Source organism: Zalophus californianus, chromosome 16 (assembly GCF_009762305.2).
Source record: "Zalophus californianus isolate mZalCal1 chromosome 16, mZalCal1.pri.v2, whole genome shotgun sequence".
Classification (NCBI taxonomy): Eukaryota; Metazoa; Chordata; class Mammalia; order Carnivora; family Otariidae; genus Zalophus; species Zalophus californianus.
Genome location: NC_045610.1, coordinates 4,167,004 through 4,184,256, shown reverse-complemented (window position 1 = coordinate 4,184,256; position 17,253 = coordinate 4,167,004). Strand labels below are relative to the sequence as shown.

General features: G+C 46.1%; 1 protein-coding gene across 2 annotated transcripts in view; it reads right to left on the bottom strand.

The window, feature by feature from the left end:
* Positions 1–228: 228 nt before the first annotated feature.
* The window catches only part of CFAP52 (cilia and flagella associated protein 52), a 43,206-nt gene continuing 26,181 nt past the window's right edge, over positions 229–17,253 (bottom strand). For both annotated transcript variants that reach the window (XM_027567765.2, XM_027567766.2), the window contains 6 exons: positions 11,487–11,635; positions 9,344–9,489; positions 6,682–6,833; positions 4,726–4,828; positions 1,522–1,633; positions 229–664 (listed from right to left, as the gene is read on the bottom strand). In XM_027567765.2, coding sequence (XP_027423566.1) covers positions 489–664; positions 1,522–1,633; positions 4,726–4,828; positions 6,682–6,833; positions 9,344–9,489; positions 11,487–11,635 — 838 coding nt within the window. In that variant the 3' untranslated portion in view covers positions 229–488. The remainder of the gene's footprint in view (positions 665–1,521; positions 1,634–4,725; positions 4,829–6,681; positions 6,834–9,343; positions 9,490–11,486; positions 11,636–17,253) is intronic.

The window sequence follows — 17,253 nt, the reverse complement described above, 5'->3', positions numbered from 1 at the left end:
GAAGGAAGGAAGGAAGGAAGGAAGGAAGGAAGGAAGGAAGATCCTAAAATCCTACCCAAGATCTGGACTCAAACCAAGTCTTGCCCCATTGCAGCTTGACCAATGAAAGGCTGATTAGGAACGTAAGCGGACCCTCCTTATTTTTAGAGAACAACAGTGCTGTCTGTGGACAAATTATGCAGAAAGGCCGTGGGTTTTGCCGTCATAGAGCAGAGATTAGGACAGGAAACCAACAACTGGGAATTTATTCATAATAAAAAAACTTTTACTTACAGTCTGGACAATTTGAACACATTCCCATTTTAATATACAATTTAAGAAGGTAAAATGCATCCTATGAAGAAACGGAGAAACTTCAAGATAAAACTATTTTCACTCAAGGACAGAATCACGGATGTGAGAAATCAAAACCAGTCTTAAGAGTTATCTAAGGTCAACCTTCAACAGAGCCGTAGGCAGCGCTGCGGATTCCAGAAGTCTCCGCGGCCTCAGGAGGTAAAGGGGTACTTCCATCTCAAAATCGCTCCATCAGCACTTACACTAATGATGTACTGATTTCCTGGACTTATCCGGATGCGGGTGATGTTGCCGCTGTGTCCCACCCCGACATGAGTCACTTCACCCTCATTATAATCCCACACTTTGACCAGATGGTCATTTCCACCTGAAAAAGACAAGCAGGTGTACGGCATTGGTGCAACAGGATAGGGAGGAAGGGCCCTGATTTCAAGTAGCTGGCTGATTTTCAACACATTCCCCACATTCCCACATAAAGGGAGAAAAATCTATCTGCATAGGAACTCATTTCCTTGATTATAAAAACCCAGGTCTGTTGTAGTAGATTTGGGGGAAAGAAACACAAAGAGATGACATCCCTTTTAGCCCACCGCCCAGAAATAACCACTGAGAACACCTCTGGTTTAGCTCCTTCCAGTCTTTTTGCTACAAGTATACAGGTTTACGTATGCACCTGTATGGGTGGGTGGCAGTCACGCCGCGCGTAGTTTTCTATCAAAGTAAGTATGTTTGTGAAACTTTAATTCATTCGGAGCATTTATTTGTTAATGCCCTGAAGAATCAGGGCCTGGCAGGAAATGATCCCCGATGATGTTCCAGAAGGCATGTTGTATGGTCACTGCCCACCCCCTGGAAATGCTGATTTAAAAGACTGGCATTTAAGACTTCCAGAGGAAATCACAGAGCGAGGCATGCCAGATAATCCAGACCATTTAAAGGCCCATTTCCATCATCAATGCCACCACCAAAAAAGGGAAGCAATGCAAGGCTTAGCTTTTCTGTGTGCCCCCAAGGCTCATGGGCAGGCGCTTCCTCCCACTGAAGCGTGACTTCTGGAACTTTCTTTTCCAGCCACACTGGCTGCAGTGTTCGGGTCTGACTTTAACCACGGGGCCCTCTAGGCACTTCTGTTGTCACTTCCTGTTGCCTCCCGCCTTCTAGGGAATTCTAGGTTCCCATTTAAATAAGCAGGGCGGGGCTTCCTTTTCCCACCCCAGGACTCACCTGTGACAAAGTGCACTCCTTCCAGGGTGATATCCATTCCATTGATGGACCCAGACAAGGAACCTTCCAACTCTCTGATTACTGACCCATCAAAGATTTCCCAGTAAGCAACCTGGAATTCAGAAAAGCAGCATCCGGGAGGATTCAGCTCGGTGGAAGCCTCCGTGCGCAGGCGCATACTAACAAAAGATGGTTCTACTTTATATAGAAGGTGGCAAAAATACACCCCGCGAGGTTAGATGGGCTGAAATTATAAATAGGCTCGAGCAGGGGGTGGAGAAAGGCATTTTCATATTTTTAGTGTTGGTTTTTACATTGGCATTCTATTCAGGGAGATGGTGACTGTGCCAGTAGCCCGGATTGTGACAAAAAGTGCTTTTGGTGAGACGAAGCACTTGGGAGTCCGAGGCAAGCTGTAAACAAAGGAAGAAAACAGCCACGGCATCCACGTTCCCACTTCAGCTCTTAGAGGAGGGCCTGGTGGAAGGGAAGCACCGCCCCCCCCGCCCCCCGCCCCAGCTGCTGGGGGAATGAGCAGCCCAGAGAGTTCTGCAGGCTCAGGTCCCTGCGGCTGACCCCGCGCTCTTCCCCACCTCACCCCATTTCCAACTTTCTCTTCGGCCTCAAAGCAGTGAAACACCCACCCCCCCAGGTTGGGGGCTAGAGGCAAACTGATAATATGGTCCCCTCTTGGGTTAGGGGTGGGGGGTGCGGGGGGAGTGCTCAAGGGAGGGAGATTTTTCTCTGAATATACTGCTTTTATACTCTTTGAACTTTGAATCTTGTAAATGAACAATCTATTCAAAATGAAAAAAAATTTTTAAGATTTTATTTAGCTATTTGACAGAGAAAGAGAGCGCATGCAGCAGGTAAAGGCAGAAGAAGCAGACTCCACACGGGGCAAGGAGCCCACGACGTGGGGCTCTGGGCTCAATCCCACGACCCTGGGATCATGACCTGAGCAGAAAGGCAGATGCTTAACCGACTGAGCCACCCAGGTGCCCCAAGAAAATTTCTCTCCCAATAATGCACTTGACCAGGACTCAGGAGTGTGAACCTGGGCATGCATTTTCCTTCCTCTTATTTCATGTTGATAGAAATTTGCTGTTCAAGTCATTATGCCAGGAATCTATATTCCTCTGAATCTAGCTAGAAATTGTGTATGCTATTTAAAAAAAATTTTTTTTAGCTAATTTGTTAATTTCTGTTGATGCCCAGTCACTTTCACAAAGAGTTGTTTTCATAGGAAAAGCATAAAGGAATAGAGACACACGCCCAAATCCTCATTTCTCGGGAATCACACCCACTTAGGCAGCTGGTGCTTGACTGCCTGCTCTCCTGGCCAAAGTCATAGTGACCCTCTTCTGGGCAGCCTGATGGCGCCTCGACTTTCCCTCAGGCTTATCCTCTGCTTGTGATGGTCTTCCCTGAGAGCTAAGCATACCGAGGTCCTCCGCCACTCAGGCCTCAGCTCAGGTGTCACCTCCTTGAGGAGACCTGCCCCAACCATCCTAGCTAGAGCAGCTTCCGTCCACTGAGCCAGGATCTTGTGACCCATTCTGCTTCCTCTTTATCCCTTTGGCCATCTGATGTCATCTTGTTCACCTGTTAACCCACTGTTCATGGACGGGTTCACTTCCAAGTGCCTGTCCATTCCACCCCCTCCCGCCTGTGATAACTATGGAAAGTTGGCCAGCCCTTACGGTGGTTGTACCGATTCATGATTTATGCTTTGAGTATTCTGGCGACAACTCCCAGATAAGGACAGTAGACTGTTTCAAATCTCATAAACTCATAAACCATTCCATTCCCTGGAATATGGGAAACGGGACACAAATCTAGAAGTTTTATGAACCACGTTCTAAAGCATTTATGGTGATGTCATGACTAACTTCCTAATCCTTTCTGCCCCTGTTCCAAGAGGAAGCCTGCTTAGACCGGAAGTGAAACGGGCTTGGGGGTGGGCAGATGTAAGCCAGGTTGGGTGGGTGAGACACAAAAGAACTAGCAAGGCCAACCTTACAGAGACTAGAGTGAAGCAGAACTCTGGGCCCCCCAAACAGTCTGTCTGTGTCAGGCAAACCCTGGCCCACACCAGGGGGCGTTTCTTGGGTTTTTATGACAAAATATCTTCGGACAGTAGTTCCCCATCACCTGGGTGGCTTAAACAGGGCAAAGTCCCATTCCTAAATTCTTTTTCTTTAAGATTTTATTTATTTATTTATTTGAGAGCGAGAGCAAGCATGGGTGGGGGGAGGGGTAGAGGGAGAGGGAGAAGCAGACTCCACACTGAGCAGGGAGCCCGATGTGGGACTCGATCCCAGGACCCCAGGATCATGACCTGAGCTGAAGGCAGATGCTTAACTGACGGAGCCACCCAGGCGCCCCCCCCCCCCCCATTCCTAGGTTCTATCTTCAGTGTTGGGGGAGCGGAGAGATGTCCCTCTGGTATTTCTCCTACAATTATTTTTATACTTTGAACTCAACTTTTTCTGTAGCTGGTGAAAAGATAAATACACAATCTCTTCTTCAGTGATCCCAAAGTCATCTCAAAGTCTGAATTAGGGGACTCCAAATCCAGTCATTGGGTGTGCAGGTAATTAGACTGACACCTGGCTGATCTGATGTGGCCAGGGAGCTAGATGACACCCTAGCATCCTTGCCCCACATGCCTCTCTCCTGAAGCTTTTCATTTGCTCCAAGAGGCCAGGTTCCGCCCCAAAGAGGGACCAATCTTTACCCAAGGACATGGACTCCCCAGCTAATGAGACTTGTAGTACAACGTTGATGAAGTAGAAGGGATGAGAGACAAGAACTCTATTGTCATTCGATTTGAACGTAGTCAAACGGACCACTGGGTTGGGCCATTGGGTTCTAGCCTCAGAAATTCCCTAATAATGAAAACCAGCACTTACTGAGCAGCTACTATGTGCCAGGCCCCCTGCTATCAGCATGACATGCAAGCATGACTGACTGAAATGCGCTGCAACTCTGTTGGATCAGCGGTAACATGTCCGCTTTGCAGACACAGAAGCAAGGACACGGGAAGGCAACGCAGCATTTCCAAAGTGGAACGGCTGATCACCAGCAAAACTGGGCTCTGACCTCGTGGGGCTCAACTCCAGAGCCCGCTCCCTCGGCCACAACACTCGGCTGCTTCTGTCAGGTCCTGGGAGGATCCTGACTCCTGCTGGGAGTGCTTACCCTTCTGTCTGTCCCGCTGGTGATGATCTGGAACTCTTCGGGGTGGTAACAAACACACTGGAATAAGGTATTCGCCAGGATCATCTGATTCCTCCGGAGACGTCTGGACATGAGACACAGAAGTTGTAACTTTCCCTTCACTCAAAGAGGTGTTTACTGTCCAGACGGGATCTGGTATAAGCTTGGCTTGCACTGGCTCATCTACCCCAGACAGACTTCTGGCAATTCTGCCCACCACACCTTGGCGTTCTCCCCTCCTCTAGCCCAAAGACCCTGGGTGGGCCCTTTTCCAAAGACAGAGCACGGAAGTCCAGGGGAAGCCTTGCGTTCCAGTAAGCACGCAGGAGGAGAGGCTGAATTCAGAGTCACCCTGCGGGCTTCCACACAAGCCACTTTATTCTTGAGGCCACCGCGTTGAGGTGAAGGTTCCTACCACCCGAGTGGCGAATTGTGGGGGATGGCTTCTTAAAAACAGATGTTACTGAGCTTCCCCTCTAGGGATTTGCATCTAGCAGCTAGGGATGAGGCCCAGAGATGGGCGCTTTTCATCAGCATCCCAGCTCATTCTCCTGTGCACCACGGTCTGAAAACCATCAAGTCAGATACCACGCTAACAAATGCGTACATATGGCTTCTCCCCCCAACCCCCCAGGCGATGGGTGCGCATCTCACAGGCCGGCCTCTGCTGGCTGAAAACATGCACCTTCTGCACGGTTTCTTCTCAATAGGGCAGTTTTCAAACATGGTATCCAGGCTGACCGTTTTTTAAAGATTTGGGCACAAATTAGCCAAATAGTCCTGCAATGTGGCAGGGAGGCTTTAGGGATTCGAGGTGGTCACAGACAATCCATGGAAATCAGCTTAGACACACCCTCACTTCTAGTTCTGTATGTTCCCAAACGGGAGTTCCACTGGAGGCTAGGACCTCCGGCAAGTGTGGTCCTTGAACCAGGGGCATCCCTTGGGAGCTGGTTAGAAATGCAGGATCTCAGGCAGCCCTCTGGACTTACTCAATAAAAATCTACATGTTGGCAAGATCTCCAGGTGCTTCATGTGTGCATCAAAGTGAGAGACACACAGGACCAGCAGGTGGGTTTGCTTTGGTTTGGGTTTTTGTTTTTTTTGTTTTTTTTAATGCATTAAATGAAAAGTGTGCTGCCTTTGCCTTAACTCCCCTTCTCTGCAATCTAGAATGTTCCATATTCTTTGGCAATACCTATCCGTTTTCTATATTTAGATCTCTTTCCTCCTGCCTCTGGACTTCTGAGTCTCTCTAATGCAGTTAGATGCAGAGGCAAGCCATCTTAGGAGAGGTAGAGAGGGGCTGGGCAAGGAGAAGTTTAGGGTAATAGGGTCTAATTCTAAATAAAAACACACAGCTAAAATGCTTATAGTGAAAAAAAAATTGCTCTTGACAATCCTTTGTATGACTCCAACAATAAAGTTCACGTGCTTTGGTCTAGTTGGCTTGGAGTCAGGCACTCTCCAGGGGCCGTGACAAGCTTCCAGCATGAGAGGACCCTAGGAGTGTGGCCGGCCAAGGCGAAGGGCAAATTCACACCACTCCCTCTCTTCCACCTCGATAGCAGGCTTGTGCTGGGTGACGCGACACGAGGAACTGCCTACAACGTCATTTCCCTTCTCTCTTTTTGGGGGGAGTTCTTAGAATTGCATTCAGAGAAGTTCAGTCAGGCTTCCCTGTGTGCAACCGGAAAGGTACTTCCCTCTGCATCCAGAATCTTCTAACGTCCAGCCCTTCAGGGAAACTGTACCCTTTCTACCAGCATCTGGAAACCCGCAACAGCCCCCGGGAGAGGAGTGGCTTCAGATGAACATCCCTTTCCCGTCGCCTTAGAGAAGATTTCGACTCCTGGTTTGGACCTGCCCTCAAGCTCAATGAAATGCGGCAACCCCTGAGTTTTGTGTCACAATGTCCTCCCCAACACGGGTACCTACATGAGGTCCCAGATGATGCAAGTCCCGTCCGTGCTGGCTGTCACACATTCCTCGTTGTTCTTCTTCACCCTGATGCAGGACACGGAGGATTTGTGTTCCTTCAGGGCCTCTTCCAGCTTCTGGGTCTGGCAGCTGATCTGCCAGACCCTCACCTGAAAGCCACAAAGCACATGTTCCCAACACAAGCTTGGGACTTTGGAAGGGATTTAAAAAAAAAAAAAAAAAGTACACACACACACACATATGTATATATGTTCCAAGAGCTTTTTCAGCTCTGCTGTGCTTATTATTTTAAATTCCCTGTTCTTGTCTCAGTTGAGTGGGGTGCGAACGCTAAGCTGCAGAGCAGGAATATTCTTCCACGGAGCCAGGAAAATGCTACCCATGATCCTACACCTACATCTACTTTTCAGGCTGAGAAATGTACCAGACACCTGCTGTGAAACCAAGCGGAACAGTGTATCTGCTCAGTTCTGCTGAGTGTTGGCTCTCAGACTTCCAGGGCCCTCAGGAAGGCTCTTGGGGACCCAGAGCCATATTTAAACATCACACCACCTGCTCGGTTTTAATCATTTCCAATCGATGGTTCCCAGCCTCATCAAAGCCAAGACCCACTTTCTACAACATATTTTCTGACCACCCCATCCTCTGCTGTCCTGAAGTGAAATTTATATCATAGGTCATAGGTTCTACCCACAAAATTTCAAAACAGTCAATAGGATGCTTTAACTGTAATAAAAAGCATACGTAAAAGGAAAGTCATTGTATGTCTTGTAATAGATAAACATTCTGTCATGACTGTACCAGAACACATAATAATGTGGTCAGATACTTACACTTTCTTATAATGAGTATGTTGGAAAAGAAGAGTAGGGATTATTTTGCGTGAGTAACATAAGACAACACAAGAATACAAGAACAGTAGGTCCGGGTGAACACCCAGCTAGAAACTAGGGTTAGGATTAAGTGATAACAGACTAACATATTTGTACCTGAAAGGGGAAAAGTAGCCATAAACGATGTAAGAAAAACATTCTAAGCCGTTTCCTTAGTAAGGAAGATGAGGAAGCATGAACTTGCCCCAGATGAGCTGTGTCCAAATAATTCTCTAATCTTGTAAGCCACTATATGCGGAGGCATACAATCTTCAGCAAGAGTAATTCTCAAATTTCCGAATGAGAAATTCTCATATGGTGTGGGCACCAGCCAAACAGCATCCGGGCCTAGAACTTTGGGTGTTCTGGGGCATTACTAGTCCTTTAGTGGTGGGATTGCAGGGGGTTTGAGGAAGGGGATAAGATGGTGGGGCTGGGGTCTTTGCAACTTCAGCGATGCCATTTACCAATGAAAATGGAAGTAGTAGAGTATTTTGAGAACTGCTGAATTGATACCCGTGCACACCTGCTGACCAGCAGCCCTGGTCTCCAGCACTTAACAAAGGCCTTGAAGACCATGTCCTCTGGAAGGAAGGTCTGTAATAGCTGAGTGGGGAGTGGGAGGAAGAGCTCTTGTGGTATTCTTAAAAAATTGCCAAGGGCAATGAATGCATTTGTAATGTACGATTTCCTCCCACAGCTCTCATGGGCTACGGCTCAGGCACCTAGAAGCAGATGATCTGGTCCAAGCCAAGTTTGGGCATGAGCAAGGCAGACGCCCCCAAAAGGCTGAGGGAGCAAGCGAGGATGCTGAAGGTGTCAGCAACAGCATGGCTGAAGAGCTAAGGGAAGGGATCCGAGCCCTTGAGTGGGTGGTGGGCAGAGAGCAGGGGAGGGTCCAGGGCTAGATGTGCCCATGGAGCACCTGCCACGTGACTCGCCATGTGGGCTCTGAATGTAAGATGCACATCAGATTTTGAAGACTTGCTACAAAGTAGTGCAAAATATCTCACAAAGTAGAGTCTTCATTGTCATTTTCCCTTTATGCACAGGGAGCAGAAGCACAGAGAGGTTGAAGAGCATGCCCCAGGTCACAGCTGGGAAGTGGCAGAAGTGAAATTTGCACCCGGGCGGTAAGACTCTGGAACCCAAACACTCAGCCACGAGTCTGCTTGGCCCAAACTCTCTAGAGCCACATCAAGATGCTGGACCTTTCTCCTCCTTGATAAGTTATTCCTACAATAGCATGAAGAATAGAAAGGAAAAGAAAATGTCCTCTCTCGAGAAGGGAAGGCTTTGGGGAGGGCGGAGAGGGGAGAAACCCAGGGATTGGGGAGGGGCAGGCGCTGAGAAAAACGTGTGAACGGAAGATGTCTCAGGTTCCTCCGAATGATGGAAGGGAAGGTCAAGTGAAACGACTTATTAAAATAACGGTCAAACATCTGAGTGGATGAAAGAATGGACTCTAAAAATAGCATTTCCTTTAAAAGATATGATGAAGACAATTTATATAAGTATAGTCTTTGAAGGAAAAAAGAGCAAGCAATTCCAAAACTGGCGAAACACTAACTTGGATTCATAGCTCGATTCCATATAGAACGCTTTCATGTCTGTATCTTAAATGTTCTTTCATGAACAAGTATATCTAGATCTGTGTTTGTTTTATTAGAACTTTAAGATGTATTTTAGGGTTTCTTCAAAATCTTGCTTTGGTCCCGCCTGACTCCTCGTGGAGGCTAAAAAATCAAGTTAGTGGTTTTCTATAAGGCAGTTTTAGAGAACGATACCTCGCCTTCCCCGCCACCGCTGATGATCCGTTTACAGTCACTGGTGGTAGCGATGGCTGTCACTCCGATCCTGTGGGCATTGTTAATGACGTATATCAGCCGGCCTGTCTCTGGGGCGAAGGCTCGGATTCTCCCATCGTCCCATGCTGGCATGCAAGGGAAACAAAAGACAGGCAGGATCAGTACACTCCCACTCTCTGGGCAGACCGTGGCCCTCTTCAATCATAAAGAAATCAGGACTGCGGAGCCGTGGTGGTGATGGAGGAGAGAGGCCGGTCCCCCACAACTGCCAGGAAACCTGTCCCTCTTTCCCTTGACTCCCCAAATGGGCTACACCTGCTTCCTCTAGGTGTATTCCATCCCAGGAGAAAACATTTGGTTGGGGAGAAAGGAAGGAGGCTGGCTCCCAACTCTCCTGTGAGTTGCAAAACTTGTGCTTTCAACTGGCTAGCTGACATTGCACCTGGGATGGAGAATTTGACATCTCCAAACACATGTTGGCTTCCTACCTCTCCCTCTACTTTGAACCTGATGCTCCTTCCCCGACTCCCGCCATCTTCCCCATCTCAATAAAAGTTGCCATCAACCATCCAGTTCTTTAAGCCAAGAACTTCAGAACCATCCTTGATTCCTCACTATTCTATCCACCCAACCCCACCCAACCCAAGCCAACGTCCAGCCCATCAGCAAGCCCCACCACCAACTCTATAGTCAAAAAACATCTCGAATCCGGCCACTTCCCAACTCTTCCACTGGCCTCACCCTCATCCAAGCCACAAGCACCTCTCTCCTGGGTGATTGTAACAGCTTCCTCCCTGGCCTCAGACTCTTGCTCCCCTCAGTCAATTATCAATGCAGGGGCTTGGGTGCATTTAAAATCATGTCACCCCCTTGATCAAGAAGATTCAAAAGGCGTTCTCACTAACAATGAAAATCCAACTCCTTGATCCTCCATGGTAACTGCTCTCCGCTCCCTACTTAGCTCTTCACCTTCGTCTACTACCATACTCCCTCAACCCTGACCCCAACCCTACCCACTGAGCTCCAGACACACTGGCGTCTTTCTATTGCTCCAACACACCAAGCAATTTTCCACCTCAGGACCTTTGCCCCTGCTGTTCCCTCTGCCTGGAATGCTCTTCCCCCAGGTCTTCATGGGGTTAGCTCCTTCTCATTGGCCTTAGTGTCACCTCTTGACTTGGGCAATTTTCAAGAAGATGTTCAAGGTAGATCCCATTTCAGCAAAGACTTGAGGAACTGAGGGGGTGAAGCGAGTAGGTCATGGGGCTGCCCGGGGACAGAACAACCCAGGCAGACCGAACAGCCAGAGCAAAGGCCCTGTGCATCATGTGCTTGAAGAATAGCCAAACAGCAAGCGTGGCCACAAGGGGTGAGTGGTAAGAGACAAAATCAGAGGTAAGAAGGCGGAGGTGGAGAAGGAGAGAAGGTCACGGGGGCGGGGGGGGCTTGGGGGCAACTCTCCCTCTGCCCCTCCCCCGATCATGCTTGCGTGCTCTCTCTCTCAAATAAATAAAATCTTAAAAAAAAAAAAGATCCACTTGACTCTTCCCTGGTGTGAACAAGGGAATTTACTTTCTGACCACTGGGGAAATTTGCGTATGAGTTGCACACAAGATGATATTAAGAAATTATTATTTCGTAGGAAAATATTACTTTTAGGGATGCATACTAAAGTATTTGGAGATGGAATATGATGGTATCTGTACTTTATGTTGAAATATTTCGGCACGAGGGGGATCAGTGGAGTTAAAAGTGGATTCCCTTTGAGGCATAACATAGTTGAAGTCAGGTTTTTCTCTCTCCACCAACTGAAGGGGTTCTAACACAAGCGCCCTATGCTGGCCAAGACCTCAAATCCGTTTGGCCATCGAATTGTTAAATTCTCCTACGGGAGAGAAAGCGGCACCCTCCGTGCAGCAATGTTGGGGGAAGCGACATTGCTCATTGGTCATTCTGAGCTCAGAAAGTCTCCTGGCTGGAAGGGGCTCCATAGAGAGGCTGGGTCAGAACCAAGGAGGGGTGGGCAGCGGGAGAGACCACACAGAGAGACCAGCGTGAAAGGACAACAAGGTCCAAAGCCACAGCCAGAGCCCGCGCCAACGCCCAAGAATGTCAACGTTACCCGAGATGATGCTCTTGCCGTCCCTCATGAAATCGATGCCGTGGCAGGTCATGTTGGGCACAGTGATGCGCAGCAGCTCCCTGTTGGACAGCGTGCGCCACACCCTGATGTCCTTCTTGGCACAGGTGGCGAATAGTTCGGCGGTGCCGCTGCGAAGGAGCCACCGTGAGAATAAAGACAGGCAGCCATACAAGACGCACACTGTTTCTCACATGACTCTTAAGACGTATCGGGCAAGGATATGGGGAAGGATGCCTTCCAGACGCCCAGGATCTCCGAGCCTGACGGCCTTAGAGAAACCTTGTGTAAAATAGCATTCGACGCCCACAAGTCATCCGTGGACCATCTTTTGTGTAGCCCTTTGCCCGGAGGACGGGCTGGGACAAAGTTGCTCAAGAGGAAAATGTCAATTTCAAAGTCTTTAAATGTCCTGGTAGACTGGAGATCAAATACGGCTATGGAATATTGATGTCAAGAGAGGCTAAACAAAACTTTTCCCATAAAGTAGATAATCATTATAATTCCAAAGAGAAAAATGACACAGGCACTAGAATTCAGGTCTGCAGATAACCTAGAGCAGTAGTTTGCTTGGTTGTGAGAAAATACGAGATGCTGGACAAGGAAGTGAACCCAGAGTAATCGGTCTGTCCTTTAAAAAAAAAAAAAAAGGTTTTATTTATTTGAGAGAGAGAGAGAGAACATGAGCAGAGGGAGGATCAGAGGGAGAAGCAGACTGCCCACTGAGCGTGGAGCGCGATGTGGGACCCAGTCCCAGGACCCCAGGATCATGACCTGAGCCAAAGTGATACACTTAACTGACTGAGTCATCCCGACTCCCCCCACCCTTTTTTTTTAAGGACAACTTGTAAATAGAGTGTAAAACCCATTACATCAAAAATTACAGGTTATTGCAATTTGGATAAGAAAAAGGAGTCCTACTGGGGTACAATAAAGTCCACCTACTTTATAAATAGGAATTTACAGTTTTATAGTCTCTATGGAGGTTGAGTTAACTTTTAGTTTTCAGTGCTTCTCAAGAAATGTCTATATTTCATCAAAAGCATATTCAGGAAAAGAGAGTCCCTCTCATGTTTTAAGATCTACTCGCTTTGGAATTAATAGAAAAATAAGTGGATCTTTTCCATATATTTCGTTTTGGGGCTCAGAGAAAATTATAATGCTCTAGTGACTTAGAAAGAGTGCGTGCTCGAAGGGGACAGCTGAGACGCTGCTGCTTGCTACTTGATCACATCAAGCCAACCTTAGAAGATAACGTTCATTTAAAATAAGAGAGGCTTTATATAGGATGCTGCCTTCGGTGAACGACCCCCTTCTGTGGGGAAAGTGAGCTCTTAAAGAGGCATGTGGACTCCTCGTGAAAATCAAATATCATGGAATGAGCGCACCCAGAGAACTTTCCAAACTCTCCCTACCCTGGATGGACAGTCTTCTTCTTCAGGAATCTAGTCCAATCCTGAGCTTTTCAAATAGCCGATTGTCCCGAGTTTAGGATCTGAAAGGTTAAGTTCCAGAAAAAAAACAAAGCGACTGGATCAAGATGGCACACTAGGCCCACGTGCCTCCCATCGAAGTGAAGAGACAGATACAGAGGACGGAGACCGGGGTAGAGGCAGAAGATGCAGAGGTAGCTACAGGGAAGCAAGCCAGATTATCATCACGTAGACCAGAAGCATTGAGGACAAAGAGAAGTCAGCCAGATAAAATCTGTGAAGAGACAAAATTGGAGAGAAACACAAAACATCAAAATCACCAGAAGGGAGTAGTTCTCGTAATGTTGGAGCAGTGAAGGGGTCACACAAACCTTCACACAGACAACAGTTAGAAACACTGGATGGAGGGACACCTGGGTGGCTCAGTCGCTAAGCATCTGCCTTTGGCTTGGGTCCTGATCCCAGGGTCCTGGGATCGAGCCCCATGTTGGGCTCCCTGCTCAGCGGGAAGCCTGCTTCTCCCTCTCCCACTCCCCTGGTTTTGTTCCCTCTCTCGCTGTGTCTCCCTCTGTCAAATAAATAAATAAAATCTTAAAAAAAAGAAAAAGAAAGAAACACTGGATGAAATTAACGACAAGAAGAACCTAAAATCCTAAAGATGCTGAAAACATTTAAAAGTACACAGAAATCAAGAAGCATTTGCTCTTGTAAAAATGCAGCCAGAAAGGGTTAAGAGTCATTACTGTGTTGCTGGCTAATCTGAGGGTGCCCCCAAGTCCCCTAGCTATGGTGGCCACAGAACAATGAAAAATCACAGCCTTACTGGCTGAAGGTGTGCAGAGATCGGAGCTGAGGGCTGGAAATTTTAGAGGGGAAATCCTGGCAGCGAGAGATCCATCAGAGTAAAACCTAAATTCAGATTAGAAACACTGCCCAAGTTCCCATCTGACAGCTAAATTCTACATATGTGGGAGAAAACCCAAGAGGAAGAAAAAACAGAGACCAGAGAGGACTCTACTTTCCTTTCTTTTTATAAAATTCTATTGATTTTTTTAAGGAGTCTATTTTTGAAGACAGAGCTACATGGGATCAACCCTGAGAGGGTTTTTTGCCTTTTTAACTGAATATATTCACCAACTGTGTTCAGCTTGGGGGGCAGAAAGCTGGACCTTACAGGCTTAAAATATCAGAAGCCAGGGCCTGAGGTCATAAGAACACCTGGAAATTAGGGGGTAATCCCTAGGAGCAAGGAAACCATGGAGAGGATGATCTTCATCTCTGCACAAATCCCTGGGTGAATGCTAAATTCCGGCAAGCCCACAGGAGTACCAAGAACCTGTATAAAAAAAGTAGCAGTGGGAAACCATGAGAATGTCAGCTGCTGCATTCTGTGAAAAAGACAAAATTGCAGTTTGAGTCCAGGCCAATAATCCTCAGAGAACACTAGGGAAGTCAGAGTTACTACAATGTATTAGCTATCATGCTGAGTTTTCAACAAGAAGCAAGCAGACATGCAAAGAAATAGGAAAATATGATTTGGGAAAAATGCAGTCCAAAGAAACGGACTCCAAGTAGATCAAGGTGTTGGATTAGCAGAGAAAGGCTTCAAAGCAACTAATTTAAAATGCATTCAGGGCGCCTGGGTGGCTCAGATGGTTAAGCGTCTGCCTTCGGCTCAGGTCATGATCCCGGGGTCCTGGGATCGAGTCCCGCATAGGGCTCCCTGCTCAGCGGGAAGCCTGCTTCTCCCTCTGCCTCTCTCTCTCTCTCTCTCTCTCTGTCTCTCATGAATAAATAACTAAAAAAAATCTTTAAAAAAAATAATAAAATAAAATGCATTCAAAGTATTAAAGGAAACGATGATACCAATGAATTAACAGACAGGTAGTATCAACAAAGAACTAGAAACCACATATTTATACTATAAGTTATTATAACAAATATATATATTTACAACGTAAAGATTTATGACTATTTAAAACAAAAATTGTGATTTTTGTATTAATGGGTTTATAATTTTAATAGGTATACATGAAAACAACAGCACTAAGAATAAGGGCGGGGGTAAGAGAAATAAACTGTTGGCAAGTTCCCAGACTGCATTTGACGGGAAGTCATTCAACATTAACTCTAAGCAGACTGTGATATATTAAAAATGCATATTTTCATCCTTAGAGCAACCACTAAAAAAAATTTAATGCAAAGATATATAGGTAGAAATTCAATAGAGCAGTTAAAATGGAATGCTAACAACATCTGATTAAAGCAAAAGGTGGCAGGAAAGAATAGAAGAACAAAGAACAGATGAGACAAAAGAAAACAAATAACAAAATGGAAGATTTAATACCACCATATCAAAAATTACATTAAGAGTAAATGGACTAGGGGCGCCTGGGTGGCTCAGTCAGTTGGGTGGCTGACTCTTGATTACAGCTCAGGTCATGATCTCAGGGTCCTGGGATCGAGCCCCGCATCGGGTGTGCGCCCAGAGTCTGCTTGAGATTCTCTCTCTCCCCCTCCCTCTGCCCCTTCCCCCACTTACATTCTTTCTCTAAAATAGATAAATAAATCTTTAAAAAATCTAAAAGTAATTATTTGCAAAAGACAATAACTATGTAATTCTATAGGTAATTCATAACTACGTAATTCTATAATTCTAAACAATGTTAGCATGAGAGACGGTGAGAAGAAGATAAAGAGGGAAATAAAGTACGTTGAGACTCTTGCTTCTTTGGAAAATATGATATAAATGTTGGTGAACTCTAGTCTTTGGCAGAAAAACATGTTTAAACACGCATATTAAAAAATCAAGGGTAATCACTCTGTGAATAAAAATACAATGAATAGTTTCCAAGTCATGTGAAGTAGGGGAGGGGAAGGCAGGACCAAAAAACATGATCACAACACAACAGACAAGAAAGGGAAACACGGAAACATGTTAAATAGAAAATATCTATGGGCGCCTGGGTGGCTCAGTTGTTAAGCGTCTGCCTTCGGCTCAGGTCATGATCCCGGGGTCCTGGGATCGAGTCCCGCATCGGGCTCCCTGCTTGGCAGGAAGCCTGCTTCTCCCTCTCCCACTCCCCCTGCTTGTGTTCCTGCTCTCGCTGTGTCTCTCTCTGTCAAATAAATAAATAAAGTCTTAAAAAAAAAAAAGAAAAAGAAAATACCTATAAACTCATTAGATAGAAATAAGTACAAATGGACTAAATTCTATGAAAAGACCAAGACTTACTTAAAACTAAACAATACCAATAGGTTGGAAAGAGACGTAGTTTCTTTTGCTACAGCCCACGTCTCTGTGATGTGCATTAGCTCATATGCAACTGGCAAATAGGCACGTGATGGCAGAATATTGCAGAGGTTGCTTTGGGTCACACATACTTCTTCCCAACAGATTAATGTCTTGCCATACAAAGCAATAGCAGCTGAAAACAATGTACATTAACAAAGCTGAATCCCCAAGGAAAGGAAAAACACAGTCTTGTACATGATGCTCACATACCCCATGTTCTCCTCTTAGCTCAGTTTTCTCCACAGCTCAGCGGGGAGAGAAGAGGAGAGAGCAAAGCGGGAATGGGTAGTGACTCTTAATAGGTTTCTTTTTGAGATAATGAAATCTTCTAGAATTAGATTATGGTGATGGTAGCACAACTCTGTAAATATGCAAAATGACCCACAGTGAATTACACACTCTAAATGGGTAAAATTTATGGTTTATAAATTCTATTTCAATAAAGCTGATTTTCAAAAAAAAAAAAAAAAAGAAAGAAAGAAAGAAAGAGAAAAAAGGAGGAGGGGAGAAAAAAAGCAGTTACAAACCCTGAATAGGTCAATGACTATATAAGAATTCAAAAAGATATGGCGCCCAGGTGGCTCAGTTGTTTGAGTGACTGCCTTCAGCTTGGGTCAGGATCCCAAGGTCCTGGGATCGAGTCCCACATCGGGCTCCCCCTGCTCAGTGGGGAGCCTGCTTCTCCCTCTCCCTCTGCCTGCCACTCCCCCTGCCTGTGCTCTCTATCTGTCAAATAAATAAAAGAAAATCTTTAAAAAAAAAGAATTCAAAAAGATAGTTAAAAATCTACTCTTATAAAAGGCCCCAGGGTCAAATAATTTTACAGATTGATTCTACTGAGCTCCTTAGAAAAAGGGAAAAAGTAAGACAGAAAGAAATGACCAACCAATTTTCAAAAAAAGATCCACCTGGTGGGAAGCATAGGCCATTTTCACTGTTAGAAACATTTATTCTTTTAAAAGATTTTATTTATTTAACAGAGAGAGAGAGCACAAGTAGGCAGAGAGGCAAGCAGAGGGAG